At 37.4% G+C, this 16,912-nt stretch overlaps 1 protein-coding gene across 1 annotated transcript in view; it reads left to right on the top strand.

Moving 5' to 3' along the window:
- CCDC39 (coiled-coil domain 39 molecular ruler complex subunit) overlaps nucleotides 1–16,912 on the top strand; it is a 50,490-nt gene that overhangs the window by 15,223 nt on the left and 18,355 nt on the right. Inside the window, exons 8-11 of the mRNA XM_045903315.3 lie at nucleotides 2,764–2,867; nucleotides 3,622–3,754; nucleotides 7,001–7,195; nucleotides 8,133–8,297. Coding sequence (XP_045759271.1) covers nucleotides 2,764–2,867; nucleotides 3,622–3,754; nucleotides 7,001–7,195; nucleotides 8,133–8,297 — 597 coding nt within the window. The remainder of the gene's footprint in view (nucleotides 1–2,763; nucleotides 2,868–3,621; nucleotides 3,755–7,000; nucleotides 7,196–8,132; nucleotides 8,298–16,912) is intronic.

Genomic DNA, 16,912 nt, shown 5'->3' on the forward strand with positions numbered 1-16,912 from the left:
TAAAAGCTCTTTTGATTAAGGAATTAATTGCCTTCTAGTTCTTTTTTCTTATGTCCCTTCATGTTGTGGAACTTTTAGGGTACTGCAATTGAGCCCTGCTTGGTGAAAGCAACGGGGGTGGGGGGTAGGTGCCAGGCATACCACAGGTGGTGTGAAGGTCTCCCCCTGAAGTCGTGGAGCACACAACTTGCCCAATGGATATGGAGTTTTGTAAGTGACTGAGGCAAAAGGCTCCTGAAGGTCTAGACTGAAATCATGATTATAACTGGCCCATGGGCAGACGTGAAGATGAATATCGACATTAGTGATTACCTGAAGTGTCTTTTCAGTGCTACATGTGTATGGTGGTTTTGACTCAAATTCTAGGTGGAGTTATTTGCTTAAGTTCAGTTTCTCCCCTTGTGAAGGGATAATATTTCAGTCCAGTAGTGAGACAGTGTAGTGGTAAAATACCTTGAAACAGAGAACAAAACTTCTGCTTTGTTCTTTTCTTCTTTTGCAGGCACACATGGCCAACTAGATTGTTCCATAGGGAGTGTTAGTGATCCCTTTAGTTAGCAATAAAGGGATCTTTTTGAAATTTGTGCCTTGAGGCCACATTATCTGAAGTTACTACTGTTTAGGCAGGAAATTGGAATATTGTAGAGCATTTCATTCTACAAGTTGTTATACTTTTAATTTCTGATAAAGAAGGAAAGATTTTTTTCTGTCCAAAAAGAATAATTACTTACGGTCCTAAAAAAATAAAATAAGCAAATTTCTTGCCTAAATTAAATGTCACCGATAACAGTTCATTCTTAAAAATTTTTAAGTTTAAACCAATTGCATTAAAGAATGCAGGGATTCATTCATTCATTCATAATTTGCTTATTGAGGTATAATTCACATATAATAATTTGCCCTTTTAAAGTATACAATTCAGTGGTTTTTAATATTTCATAGAATGTGCAACCATCACCACTATCTAATTTTTTAGACTATTTTTGTCTTTCAAAAAGAAACCCCTTGCGCATTAGCAATCACATTGCTTCCTTCCTCCTACTCAGCCCTGGCAACTGCTAATCTACTTTCTGTCTCTGTGGATTTGCCTATTTTGGATATTTCATATAAATGAAATAATATACTATGGAGCACTTCATGTCTGGATTCTTTTACTTACATAATGTTTTCAAGGTTCATCCATGTTGTAGTATGCATCAGTACTTCATTCATTTCTTTCCTCCAAATTTTAAATTTGAGGTAAAATAGGGGCACCTGGATAGCTCAGTCAGTTAAACATCTGCCTTCAGTTCAGATCATGATCCCAGGGTCCTGGGATCGAGCCCCGAATCGGGCTCCTTGCTCAGCGGGGAATCTGCTTCTTCCTCTGCCCCTCCCCCTGCTCATGTTCTCTCTCTTTCACTCTCTCTCAAATAAATAAATATAATATTTTTAAAAATTGAGATAAAGTACACATAATGTACACTTTACCATCTTAATCATTTTCAAGCATACAGTTCAGTGGTATTAAATATGTTCCTAATGTTATGCAACCATCACCACCATCCATCTCCATAACTCTTTTCTTCTTGTAAAACTGAAACTGCATACTAATTAAACAATAACTCCCCATTCCACCCCTCCTCCCAGCTCCTAGCAACTACCATTCTACTTTCTGTCTCTATGAGACTAAGTACTTCATATGCATGAAATCAGTATTTATTGTTTTGTGACTGGGTTATTTCATTTATTTCACTTAGCATAATGTCCTCAAGGTTTATCTGTGTTGTAGCAGATGTCAAATTTTTGTTACTTTTTAGGGCTGAATACTATTCCATTGTATGTATATATCACGTTTTGCTTCTCCATTTATCTGTCAGCGGACACTTGGGTTGCTGTTATGTTTTAACTATTGTGAATAATGCTGCTATGAACATGGGTGTACAGTTATCTCAGAATTGCTGGATGGTACTTATGGTAATTATGTTTTTAATTTTTTGAGGGACCACCATACTGTTTTCTGTAGTGGCTGTACCATTTTATATTCCCACCGATGGTGCACAAAAGTTCTAGTTTCTCCACATTCTCGCCAACGCTTGTTCTTTCCTTTTTTTCTTTTTTCTTTTTTTGGTAGTAGCCATCCTTATGGAAGGGTGTGAGGTGGTATTTCATTGTAGTTTTGATTTGCATATCCATAATGATTGATGCTGTTGAGCATTTTTTATTAGTGTATCTTCTTTGGAGAAGTGTCTATTCAAGTCCTTTCCTCATTTTGAATCAGTTTGGGTTTTTTTGTTGGTGGTGGTGGTGGTGGTGAGTTTTAGAAATTATCTATATATTCTAGATAATCTCTTATCAGGTGTATGATTTGCAAGTATTTTCTCCATTTTATGGAGTGCCTTTTAACTGTGTTGATATTGTCTTTTGATGCACAGAAGTTTTAAATTTTGATGAAGTCCAATTTGTCTTTTTTTCTTTTGTTGCCTGTCATATCCAAGAAATTATTGCCAAATCCAATACTGTGAAGCTTTTGCTCTAAGTACCTTTCATGCATCTATGTAGGACTCTGTAATTTGCCAGTATCATGAAATAAGTCATTTAAAATGTAATATCAGATCAAAAAGAAAAACTGGTTATATGGATTACAGCAACATGGCCACTGTATTTATGGATGTGATGTAGGTTAAAAACTAACATGTTCAGAATAGAACTTCTCAAAAATGAAATTAATTTATATAAGATGTAGAGTAAGTATGTAATTTTTGTCTGTTAACTAATGAATAGCTGGATTCTTTAAAAGCCACTGTGAATAGAAGTTCCAGTGATTTAGAAGCTATGAGGAAAAATATTTCCAAAATAAAGAAGGACATTCATGAAGAAGCAGCAAGGTAAGAAAAAAGATATTTAAATATGTTTATAGTTTTTGACTACTTATGTTTTTTTAAAGATTTTATTTATTTATTTATCTGAGAGAGGGAGAGAGAACAAGTAGAGGGAAGAGCAGAGGGAGAGGGACAAGATGCAGGGCTCGATCTCATGACCCTCAGATCACACCCTGAGCTAAAATCAAGAGTTGAATGCTTAACTGACTGAGCTACCCAAGCTCCCTAGTTTTTGACCACTAGAAAAATTATTAAATATTTAAGCTTTTGTTAAATAATTGTAAACTGATGGCTACTGAATTATTAAACTTGACAAAAAGTTTTTCCTGGGTTTTTCTTTGTAAGGGCTTAGGAACAATATTTTTATGACTTATTAAATATACATTCAATAAATATATAAGGTTTCCAGAAAGGTAATAAAAAGGTTTAGGTTTATGGCAAAAGAAACCTTCAGGTTATGGGCGCCTGGGTGGCTCAGTCGTTAAGCGTCTGCCTTCGGCTCAGGTCATGATCCCAGGGTCCTGGGATCGAGTCCCACATCGGGCTTCCCGCTCTGCGGGAAGCCTGCTTATCCCTCTCCCACTCCCCCTGCTTGTGTTCCTGCTCCCGCTATGTCTCTCTCTGTTAAATAAATAAAATCTAAAAAAAAAAAAAAAAAAAGAAACCTTCAGGTTATATGAAGAAATCTTAGGATAAGCTATTCTATGTTTGTATTACTTTTTAGACATGTTTTCTATTTTTCCCCATAAATTCTCTCTAGGTTACAGAAAATTAAAAATCATAATCAGATTGTAAAAAAAAAATTAAAGCAGATAACTGAGAAAACAATGTCTGTAGAAGAAAAAGCTACCAATTTGGAAGATATGCTAAGGGAGGAGGAAAAAAGTGTAAAGGTAAAGTTTAGTTTTAGTTCTTAAACAGTCACCGATATTCATCATCATTAGCCATCAGGGAAATCCAAATCAAAACCACACTGAGATACCACCTTACACCGGTTAGAATGGCCAAAATGGACAGGGAAAGAAACAACAAATGTTGGAGAGGTTGTGGAGAAAGGGGAACCCTCTTACACTGTTGGTGGGAATCCAAGTTGGTACAGCCACTTTGGAAAACAGTGTGGAGGTTCCTCAAAAATTTAAAAATAGAGCTACCCTATGACCCAGCAATTGCACTCCTGGGTATTTACCCCAAAGACACAGATGTAGTGAAAAGAAGGGCCATATGCACCCCAATGTTCATAGCAGCAATGTCTGCAATAGCCAAACTGTGGAAAGAGCCAAGATGCCCTTCAACAGATGAATGGATAAAGAAGATGTGGTCCATATATACAATGGAATATTACTCAGCCATCAGAAAAGATGAATACCCAACTTTTACATCACATGGATGGGACTGGAGGAGATTATGCTAAGCAAAATAAGTTAAGCAGAGAAAGTCAATTATCATATGGTTTCACTTATTTGTGGAACATAAGGAATAACATGTAGGACATTAGGAGAAGGAAGGGAAAAATGGGAGGGGGGAATTGGAGGGAGAGATGAACCATGAGAGACTATGGACCTGAGAAACAAACAGGGTTCTAGAGGGACGGGGGGAGGGGGGATTGGTTAGCTTGGTGATGGGTATTAAGGAGGGCACGTACTGCATGGAGCACTGGGTGTTATATGAAAACAATGGATCGTGGATCACTACATCGAAAACTAATGATGTATTGTATGGTGACTAACATAATATAATAAAATTAAAAACTACAAAAAAACAAAAACAAACAAAAAAACAGTCACAGAGAATCTAGCAATAGTGAATTAGACTCTTGTAATTAGGGAGTAGGAGGTCTTTTAAGAGGCTCTGCTTTCTGGTGTGACCACATTTGTAATCAGAATTTTGAGTTGTTGGACCCCCTTTTTGTATGTGGCTTCCGAAGATGTTTCTGGCCTTCTCTCTTAAAGCTTCTACTTCTCCTTTTGCTTCACTTTTGGCATTTGCCTTGGCTGTCTTCTTTCAAAGGTAGCCCTCCACTTGAGATGTCGTGCCTTCCCAATGCCTGGTGTGTCTCTGCTTGTCATTCATATATATGCTCTTATATTGCAGACATACCTTGAAAAATGCCCATGTTTTAAAATTGATTTCTACCCTTACAGTTGGTTATCATTTGTTTTTTTTGTTTGTGATCCAATGCCCCCCAGTGGTCTACATTCCTTCCCTGTATTTCTTTATCATTTATTATCTCTGACAGTCTGGCACCATTTATAAGTAAATGGACTCTTAAGTGTTCTACTTTACTAACTCTACTGGGATGTCTTTGGCATCTTGGTAGCATTTAGGCCAATTTTGAGAAACTGGGAAAGGCTGGTTCACCATTTCCTCTTTGAAAACTTCCAAGTGACTTCTGTGACCTGACCCTATTGGCACTACTTCTGGCTTCTGCTCTTTCTGAGGGGCAGCTGAAGATCATGGCAAAATCCCTCATTTGCTAAATGTCAAGTATGGTTTCACTTATATTTGGATAAAATCAAGCTTTTTCAGTGTGCTGTTGAATGTTCAAAATCTCTGAATAATGAAGTCATGCGGCAGTCTTGACTTGAGTGGCATAGGAGTCTAAATCACATTATTTAAAAAAAAATGGTTTTTTTCCTCCTAAGAGCTTGACTTTCTGTAGCACTGAGATAGGACAATATTAGAACTTATTAGAAATCTGCAAAGACTGAAATCCATATGAAATAGACCTTTTGATGATGACATTAAAAACTGGTGACATTTTTTAAGAAATTAGCTTAATTAGAAAAAATGGGATTGGCAGCATGTGTGCTACTTGTGCTGTCTCAGAGGTTTATTCATAATCTTGGTTTTTGTAGCTGTTAGTTTTTCTTTGTTTGGAAGAATCCTAATCCTGTATGTTTTGGTGATGGATTATGTTATTCACCACCAAGCACTGACTTTAAAACTGCCAGGCAATCTTTGAGAAGGTCTTAAAACTAATGAAAATTGTCTATTATATAAAAAAGGCATTTTAAAGATTATATTTCTCAATATGTCAAAATTTAAATGTGCTAATCATAGATTTTGTTTTCATATTGAGGTTCATTGGTTGCCAAAAGGAAATATGCTTCTCTGGGCATAAGAGCACGAGGGAAATTATTTCGACAATTAAAATGATAACTTTCAACAGATCTTGCTTGGCATGGGAGATCTATTTGAAGCCTAGAACACTTGTCATGGAGCCTTAAGGTCAAGACAGATCTGCCTCTTGAGAAATGAGCAGTAGGAATGGGGGACTGGTTTCTGTTTCCTAGAAGGCTGCACATGTAGGGGGGCCGACTAGAGAAAAGGTGTGAATGAAGGTGCCAGTAGTGTGTTGGGGCCAGCCCTTACCAGCTCATGAGAGTTGATAGTTAAATTTTCTGGAATTTTGCAAGTCAGCTGCTAAACATGGCTGCTATTGAAAATTAAATTATGTAGACTTACAATTAAATACATAATATTTAAAACAAAGTAATAAACACTCATCACTTCTAAATTAGATTTTACTATTATCTATTTATGCTCTTAAGGGTACTTAAGATTACTTACATTTATTATATCTGTATAGTGGAAATGCTATGTAATGGTCTGCTACTGCATATCTCTTTCCAAATCTGCATTTAGCAGAATCATGTTAGTAGCTTGAAATTGGCCATGATGGGAATATTTATAAAATGAAAATCAGCTTCTTCCCCCTAACCTCCCATCCATTGGAAAGCTGGTGGTTAAACATTTACCTGCTCACCACTGGAGAGTGCCCAAAAGAAGGTGGGAGATTGAGCTATGTGATTTCTTTCCTGTAACACCCTCAAGACTACAGCAAATTCTGTGAACTTAAAAGTTGTGCGTCTCTGCTATATATAAGGAAACCAGTGGAATAGCCAAGTTCTAAGGTGTAGAATGACACGGTGTAGAATTAAGATGACAGATCAAGTTACTGGAATAGAGTAGATTATAAGATGTTGGAGATTTGTTGAAATTGTGGGAAGGGCATTCTTATATTCTCAAGGGCTGAAATGTTGGGGGGTTAATTTATGACCCCCCAGATTATAATGTTTATATAATAAAACATTTCAAGGTATTATAATTTCATTGATCACTATTATTCTTATCCTCAGGAAGTGGAAGTTCAATTGAACATAGTGAAAGATGTGCTATTTAAGAAAGTTCAGGAATTACAGACTGAGACAATGAAAGAAAAAGCTGTTGTATCAGAAATTGAAGGAACTCGTTCCTCTCTAAAGCACCTCAACCATCAGTTACATAAACTGGATTTTGAAACCTTGAAACAGCAAGAAATTATGTACAGTCAGGTAGATGTTAATCTTACGAATGTCTTCCATATTGATTTGTTATAGTTGTGACAGTCCAGATACCACAGCGTCCTGAAAAAACAAAGATTTTTAAAGCACTCTTGGAGGGACAGACAGATACTGAAATAGGATATCATGTTTGGTCAGCAGTGGGGTAAGGGAGCCTTAAAACCTGTTTTTTTTTTTCTTGATCTGAAATAAACAGGTCAGAGGATAGACAACTCCAGGGAGGGACAATCATGCTTTAAAGGAACCTGGGGCAATTGGGCCTGGAGTAAAACAATCCAAGGAGTGGGCTCTCTGAAACCTGGAAAAACCGTATGTTGAGTCTTAGACACGCAAACACAGGCTTCCTTACCCCAACCCCTGACTAGTAGTTTAAAAGCACTTTAGACATTTTTCCTTCTTTGTTCCATTTATATATTCTGTCTCATGTTAATTCTTTAGTGTCATCCCTCTCTACATCTTAATTTCCTCATCTAATGTCGTAGTTTCTCAAAATTACAGATGTTAAAGTATTATTTTAAAAATAATTCACTGGAAGTTCATCATATTTGAGCCATTCATGGCTAACAATTTGTGACTTTTTTGTATCCCTTAGAAAATGTGCCCTCAAAAATCCATGTCCATGTAAATCCAGTGGATTTACTGAGGTTCCATCCTAGTGGTATGGTAAATACCCTCCTAGCTGATTTCTTATATTTTCAGAAGATTACTTACTTTCATGTCACTATCCTGTACCTTGATTGTTGAAGAATAGTTTGCTGTTTTTCTACTTAGAGTTAAAAAGGATTTTGTACTGAAGAATTAAAATGACTTTAGTAAATGATGACACTTAAGACTAAACTTTAAGAAAGTGTTTATTGTGTTTTTACATTTATGGAAATGGTTTTAACTGTTTGTTTCTCCTTACTATCTGTTTTTAAAAATGTAACAGGATTTTTACATTCAACAAGTGGAACGCCGAATGTCTCGGTTAAAAGGAGAAATTAATTCAGAAGAAAAACAAGCCCTTGAAACAAAAATTGTTGAACTTAAAAAGACATTGGAAGAGAAAAAATCTACATGTGGCCTTTTGGAAACACAGATCAAGAAGCTTCATGTAACTTAGCCAAAATACTTTTGATGCTTCAAATATCCTAGTCATTAGTCATTCTGTTTTAAGTCAACTTGGTCCTAAGACTTTACTTTGGATAGGATGATTGCCAGGCTACCTGCATATATAACAAATGTATGAACTGACGTTCATGTTTCTATACCGACTATGAGAATATAACATTACCATTGATTGTGCATTTACTATATGATAATTATATTTACATGCCTTTAGTATTTTATCTCATTTAATCTTTATCAGTGTCTTGTGAGGGAGATATTATTACTTGTGTCACAGATTAAGTAAATTGTCCATGGTTACACAGCTAGTACATGGAGAGCTAGGATTTGATCCCTGGACCATAGGACTTCAAAATACTCTCAAATAGTACATGATTTAAAACGTTGATAAATTACATTTTTCTATTATGTTTTTGCCAGAATAACTTGATTGCCCTTTATCTTTGAAATGACCTTTATGGGTCATTTGTTGTTGTTATTCATATATTTACTTGGTTATAATATTTTGAATGACTATTTTGTTAATAAGATGAAAATGTTCATCTTCCAGTATTTCTATGTTTATGGTCATATAAAACCTATGTTAGGGGAACCTATAAAATATAAATCCTGTGTTAAAGTTTAACTGGAGAGTAAGAATGAAGGCGATCATAGACCTGAATGGGATGAGAACCCCAAAGGATGTCATTTATAGTTTGAAAGGCTTGTGATGAGTGTCCTCTAGTGGTTATAAGAAGAATTGCCTTGAATTCCTTTAGGATGACAAAGGTCAAAGGGAGCTCTTTTTAAAATTAATTAAAAAAAAATTTACAATGACAACATTTTGGTTTGGAGTGGCTTGTAGCCTGATGAAATTTTTAAAAACTGTTTCTTTAGATTTGTGGAAAAGAACACATGTTTTGGAATCAGAAACAACTGGTTTTTAGTATCAAGGTTATATCAGTACTGCTACTTTTTTTTTTTTATTAACATATAATGTATTATTTGTTTCAGGAGTACAGGTCTGTGATTCATCAGTCTTATACAATTCACAGCGCTCACCATAGCATATACCCTCCCCAGTGTCCATCACCAGCCACCCCATCCCTCCCAGCCCCCCTCCACTCCAGCAACCCTCAGTTTGTTTCCTATGATTAAGAGTCTCTTATGGTTTGTTTCCCTCTCTGGTTTTGTCTTGTTTCATTTTTCCCTCCATTGCCCTATGATCCTCTGTCTTATTTCTCAAATTCCATGTATCAGTGAGGTCATATGATAATTGTCTTTCTCTGATTGACTTATTTCGCTTAGCATAATACCTTCTAGTTCCATCCACGTTGTTGCAAATGCCAAGATTTCATTTTTTCGATGGCTGCATAATATTCCATTGTATATATATATACACCACATCTTTTTTATCCATTCATCTGTTGATGGACATCTAGGCTCTTTCCATAGTTTGGCTATTGTGGACATTGCTGCTATAAACATTGGGGTGCATGTGCCCCTTTGGATCACTACCTTTATATCTTTGGGGTAAATACCCAGTAGTGCAATTGCTGGATCATATGGTAGCTCTATTTTCAACTTTTTGAGGAACCTCCATACTGTTTTCCAGAGTGGCTGCACCAGTTTGCATTTCCACCAACAGTGTAGGAGGGTTCCCCTTTCTCCACATCCTTGCCAACATCTGTCGTTTCCTGACTTGTTAATTTTAGCCATTCTGACTGGTGTGAGGTGGTATCTTATTATGGTTTTGATTTGTTTTTCCCTGATGCTAAGTGATGTTGAGCACGTTATCATGTGTCTGTTGGCCATTTGGATGTCTTCTTTGCAGAAATGTCTGTTCATGTCTTCTGCCCATTTCTTGGATTATTTGTTCTTTGGGTGTTGAGTTTGATAAGTTCTTTATAGATTTTGGATACTAGCCCTTTTTCTGATATGTCATTTGCAAATATCTTCTTCCATTCTGTCTGTTGTCTTTTGGTTGTTGACTGTTTCCTTTGCTGTGCAAAAGCTTTTTATCTTGATGAAGTCCCAATAGTTCATTTTTGCCCTTGCTTCCCTTATCTTTGGTGATGTGTCTAGGAAGAAGTTGCTGCGGCTGAGGTCAAAGAGGTTGCTGCCTGTGTTCTCCTCAAGGATTTTGATGGATTCCTTTCTCACATTTAGGTCTTTCAACCATTTTGAGTCTATTTTTGTGTGTGGTGTAAGGAAATGGTCCCGTTTCATTCTTGTGCATGTGAATGTCCAATTTTCCCAACACCATTTGTTGAAGAGACTGTCTTTTTTCCATTGGACAGTCTTTCCTGCTTTGTTGAAGATATGTTGACCATAGAGTTGAGGGTCTATTTCTGGGCTCTCTATTCTGTTCCATTGATCTCTGTGTCTGTTTTTGTGCCAGTACCATACTGTCTTGATAATGACAGCTTTGTAATAGAGCTTGAAGTCCGGGATTGTGGTGCCACCAGCTTTGCTTTGCTTTTTCAACATTCCTCTGGCTATTCGGGACCTTTTCTGGTTCCATACAAATTTTAGGATTATTTGTTCCATTTCTTTGAAAAAAGTGGTTGGTATTTTGATAGGGATTGCATTAAATGTGTCGATTGCTCTAGGTAGCATAGACATTTTCACACTATTTGTTCTTCCAGTCCATGAGCATGGAACGTTTTTCCATTTCTTTGTGTCTTCCTCAATTTCTTTCATGAGTATTCTATAGTTTTCGGAGTACAGATCCTTTGCCTCTTTGGTTAGATTTATTCCTAGGTATCTTATGGTTTTGGATGCAATTGTAAATGGGATCAACACCTTAATTTCTCTTTCTTCTGTCTTATTGTTGGTGTATAGGAATGCCACTGGTTTCTGTGCCTTGATTTTATATCCTGCCACTTTACTGAATTCCTGTATGAGTTCTAGCAGTTTTGGGGTGGAGTCTTTTGGGTTTTCCACATAAAGTATCATATCATCTGCAAAGAGTGAGAGTTTGACTGCTGATTCGGATGCCTTTTATTTCTTTTTGTTGTGTGATTGCTGTGGCTAGAACTTCTAATACTATGTTGAATAGCAGTGGTGATAGTGGACATCCCTGCCGTGTTCCTGACCTTAGGGGAAAAGGTCTCAGTTTTTCCCCATTGAGAATGATATTCGCTGTGGGTTTTTCATAGATAGCTTTTATGATATTGAAGTATGTACCCTGTATCCCTACACTGTGAAGAGTTTTGATCAAGAAAGGATGCTGTACTTTGTCAAAAGCTTTTTCTGCATCTATTGAGAAGATCATATGGTTCTTGTTATTGCTTTTATTAATGTATTGTATCACATTGATTGATTTGTGGATATTGAACCAACCTTGCAGCCCAGGAATAAATCCCGCTTGGTCGTGATGAATAATCCTTTTAATGTACTGTTGGATCCTATTGGCTAGTATTTTGGTGAGAATTTTTGCATCCATGTTCATCAGGTATATTGGTCTGTAATTCTCCTTTTTGATGGGGTCTTTGTCTGGTTTTGGGATCCAGGTAATGCTGGCCACATAAAACGAGTTTGGAAGTTTTCCTTCCATTTCTATTTTTCGAAACAGTTTCAGAAGAATAGGTATTAATTGTTCTTTAAATGTTTGGTAGAATTCCCCTGGGAAGCCATCTGGTCCTAGGCTCTTGTTTGTTGGGAGATTTTTGATGACTGCTTCACTTTCCTTACTGGTTATGGGTCTGTTCAGGTTTTCTATTTCTTCCTTCTTCAGTTTTGGTAGTTTATATGTCTCTAGGAATGCATTCATTTCATCCAGATTGTCTAATTTGTTGGCATATAGTTGCTCATAAGATGTTCTTATAATTGTTTGTATTTCTTTGGTGTTGGTTGTCATCTCTCCTGTTTCATTCATGATTTTATTCATTTGGGTCCTTTCTCTTTTCTTTTTGATAAGTCTGGCCAGGGGTTTATCAATCTTAATTCCTTCAAAGAACCAGCTCCTAGTTTCATTGATCTGTTCTACTGTTCTTTTGGTTTCTATTTCATTGATTTCTGCTCTGATCTTTATTATTTCTCTTCTCCTGCTGGGTTTAGGCTTTATTTGCTGTTCTTCCTCCAGCTCCTTTAGGTGTAGGGTTAGGTTGTGTACTTGAGACCTTTCTTGTTTCTTGAGAAAGGCTTGTATTGCTATATACTTTCCTCTTAGGACTGCCTTTGCTGCATCCCAAAGATTTTGAACAGTTAGTTGTGTTTTCATTTTCATTTGTTTCCATGAATTTTTTAAAATTCTTCTTTAATTTCCTGGTTGACCCCTTCATTCTTTAGTAGGATGCTCTTTAGCCTCTATGTATTTCTTTCCAACTTTCCTCTTGTGACTGAGTTCTAGTTTCAAAGCATTGTAGTCTGAAAATATGCAGAGAATGATCCCAGTCTTTTGGTACTGGTTGACCTGATTTGTGACCCAGGATGTGATCTATTCTGGAGAATGTTCCATATGCACTAGAGAAGAATGTGTATTCTGTTGCTTTGGAATGGAATGTTCTGAGTATATCTGTGAGGTTGCTGGTCCAGTGTATCATTTAAAGCCTTTATTTCCTTGTTGATCTTTTGCTTAGATGATCTGTCCATTTCAGTGAAGGGGGTGTTAAAGTCCCTACTATAACTGTATTATTGTCGATATTTCTTTGATTTTGTTATTAATTGGCTTATATAATTTGCTGCTTCCATGTTAGGGGCATAGATATTTAAAATTGTTAGATCTTCAGGTGCCTGGGTGGCTCAGTTGTTAAGCGTCTGCCTTCGGCTCAGTTCATGATCCCAGGGTCCTGGGATTGAGTCCCGCATCGGGTTCCCTGCTCGGTGGGAAGCCTGCTTCTCCCTCTCCAACTCCCCCTGCTGGTGTTCCTGCTCTCGCTCTCTCTCTCTCTGTCAAATAACTAAAATCTTTAATTGATTCTTGTTGCGTAGACCCTTTACGTATGATATAGTGTCCTTCCTCATCTCTTATTATAGTCTTTGGTTTAAAATCTAATTTGTCTGATATAAGGATTGCCACCCCAGCTTTCTTTGATGTCCATTAGCATGGTAAATGGTTTTCCACCCCCTCACTTTAAATTTGGAGGTGTCTTTGGGTCTAAAATGAGTCTCTTGCAAATGGCATATCGATGGGTCTTGTTTTTTTTATCCAATCTGATACCCTGTGTCTTTTGATTGGGGCATTTAGCCCATTTACATTCAGGGGTAACTATTGAAAGATATGAATTCAGTGCCATTGTATTGCCTGTAAGGTGACTATTACTGTATATTGTCTCTGTTCCTTTCTGCTCTATGTTACTTTTAGGCTCTCTCTTTGCTTAGAGGACCCCTTTCAATATTTCTTGTAGGACTGGTTTGATGTTTGCAAATTCTTTTAGTTTTTGTTTGTCCTGGAAGCTTTTTATCTCTCCTTCTATTTTCAATGACAGCCTAGCTGGATATAGTATTCTTGGCTGCATATTTTTCTCGTTTAGTGCTCTGAATATATCATGCCAGTCCTTTCTGGACTGCCAGGTCTCTGGATAGGTCTGCTGCCAAGCTAATGTTTCTACCGTTGTAGGTTACAGACCTCTTGTCCCGAGCTGCTTTTAGGATTTTCTCTTTGTCTCTGAGACTCGTAAATTTTACTATTAGATGTCGGGGTGTTGACCTATTTTTATTGATTTTGAGGGGGGTTCTCTGTGCCTCCTAGATTTTGATGCCTGTTTCCTTCCTCAAATTAGGGAAGTTCTCTGCTATAATTTGCTCCGGTATACCTTCTGCCCCTCTCTCTCTTTCTTCTTCTGGCATCCCAATTATTCTAATATTGTTTCATCTTATGGTATCCCTTATCTCTCGAATTCTGCCCTCGTGATCCAGTAGTTGTTTATCTCTCATTTTCTCAGCTTCTTTATTCTCCATCATTTGGTCTTCTATATCGCTAATTCTTTCTTCTGCCTCATTTACCCTAGCAGGTAGAGCCTCCATTTTTGATTGCACCTCATTAATAGCCTTTTTGATTTTGACTTGTTAGATTTTAGTTCTTAGATTTCTCCAGAAAGGGATTCTCTAGTATCTTCTATGTTTTTTTTCAAGCCCAGCTAGTATCTTTATAATCGTCATTTTGAACTCTGGTTCCAACATCTTACTAATGTCTGTATTGATTAGGTCCCTGGCAGTGGGTACTGTCTCTTGTTTTTGTTTTTTTTTTGAGGTGAGTTTTTCTGTTTTGTCATTTGGTCCAGAGAAGAATAGATGAATGAGAGAACAAAATGCTAAAGGGGTAACAATGACCCCAGAAAAATATACACTAAGCAAATCAGAAGAGATCTGAAACTAGGGGGAAAAGAAAGGGAAAAAAAATTTTTTTTTTGATCAGGCTGGTGAATAGAACAGCCACACACTAGATTTTGGGTGTATTTTGGTCTGTTAGGAGAAACTGCCTCCCAAAATTTTAAAGAAATAAAAACTTATATATATACAAAAATAAGGGTAAATACGATAAAGGGATGGAATATGACTGTAAAGATGAAAATTTAAAAGTATTTTAAGAAAGGAATTGATAAGTTTGTTGAAAAAAGAAAGAAGAAAAATTTAAAAAAAGAAAAAAAAAGGAGAGAATGTGATCACATGGGAGACTAGAACAAAGCCATATACTAGATTTAGGGTATGTTTTGGTATGTTAGAAGAAACTGTATCTCAAAATTTTAAAGAAAGAAAAACATATATATACACAAAAAATAAGGTTAAATACAGTGAATGGATAGAATTTGTAAAGTGAAAATTAAAAAAGATTTTAAAAAAGCAATTGATAAAATATGTTGGTTGAAAAAGGAAAGAAGAAAAATTAAAAAAAATAGAAAAAGAAAAAATAAAGAAAATTAAAAAATTAACTTTGAAAGACTAAAGATAATGGGGAAAAAAAGCCACGAATTCTATGTGCTGTATTCCCCTAGTGCTGGAGTTTTGCTGTTCTCATTGATCGGTATACTTGGTCTTGGCTGGATGTTCTTGCTGATCTTCTGGGGGAGGGGCCTGTTGCCGTGGTTCTCAAATGTCTTTGCCCGAGGTGGAATTGCCCCGCCCTTGCCAGGGGCCAGGCTAAGTAATCTTCTTGGTTTGCTCTTGGGAGCTTTTGTTCCCTGAAAGCTTTCCGTACAGCTTTGGAGGATGAGAATGAAAATGGTGGCTTCCCTGTCTCTGGTTCTGAAGTTGTGGAGAACTCGGGGCCCCACTCCTCAGTGCGCCCCCAGAGAAAAGCAGCCAATCACTCCCGTCTCCCTGGTCTCTGGCCGCACTCCATGCTCACCTGGCCTGTGACTGAGAGTTTCCATCTCTGGCACACGACCCCATTAGAGACTCCAAACCCAGCAGATCCCTGCGGTGTGCTCCCTTGCCGCTCCTCCCAGGGGAGGAAGGGGAGTCTCCCCAGATCTGCCGCTTGTTGGGTCCCTGCTGGAGGAGCAGTTCCCCGACTGTGCTGCGGATCATGGTTTATGACAATCCCGAGCTGAGAGCCCACGCCTTGGCTCTGTCTCTGCAGCCAGCTTCCCCGCTCCACTACCTGGGAGCTCTGCCGCACTCAGGCATCCCCAGTCTTTCTGTGACCCTGAGGGTCCTGAGACCATGCTGTCCCAGCGAGGGTCCACGCCCCGCTTAGCCACTGGAGTGACGTTTCTCAGCAGAGCCAACTTCTAAAAGTTCTGATTTTGTGTCCGCTGCTCTATCACTTGCCAGTAGTGGCTGACGGAGGCTCCCTCCCTGGGCTGTCTATCTTCCCAAATATCGCCTTGGATTCACTTCTCCGCATGTCCTACCTTTCAGAAAGTGGTCGCTTTTCTGTTCATAGAATTGTTGCTCTTCTTTTCTTAGATCTCCTGTTGAGTTTGTAGGTGTTCAGAATGGTTGATCCCTATCCAGCTGAATTCCTGGGTACTCCTCTGCCATCTTGCTCCTCCCTCTCAGTATTGCTACTTTAAAATTTCTGAGCTCTAGTTAACTGAGCCTTAGTTAACTCATCTATTAAATGAAAGAAAATATTTGATATTATTTTAGGGCATTTGGGAGAATTAGAAGCAATGTGTATCTTAACACAGTGCTTTTAGTAGGTATTCAATAAATGATTTTGTTTTAATTACATAGAATATGAGGAGAATATTAATGCTACAGAATGATAGGAGGGTGACATTTGTATGCAAGCATGTTTCTTGACCCTGGTGTGAATTGTGTCTGTTTTGCTGTGTTGAAATGGTTCTAGTGTTCTGCCTTTTAACTACTCTGGGGCTCTGTCCGTTATACAGTTGACTAGTACTTTTGCCTATCCCAACTCTGGTTTTAACAGAGAGATAAATAAATTAAAAGAAATGCAAGTGAAGTTTCAAAGATATTAAAGCTAGTTAACCTTCTAATGAAGGTCTGCTCTTCTCAATAGTACCATGAGATTGTCAAGTCATTCTGCATTACCTCTCCCATGCCATTCCATTTCCTATTTTGCATAATAGAAACTAATTCCTTCTGGTTGAAAATCACCTTAAGTTAAAATTTTTTCATTCTAAAAGTTAATTTTATGAAATCACATCTTTATACAAAAAAAAAAAATTCCTCTTCTTACTGTCTTGCTGTAATCTTAGGTCTTGATAC

The sequence above is a fragment of the Mirounga angustirostris genome, unplaced genomic scaffold (genome assembly GCF_029215605.1).
Source record: "Mirounga angustirostris isolate CCGP_5_RB_7025 unplaced genomic scaffold, mMirAng1.0.hap1 SCAF_1, whole genome shotgun sequence".
Lineage (NCBI taxonomy): Eukaryota > Metazoa > Chordata > Mammalia > Carnivora > Phocidae > Mirounga > Mirounga angustirostris.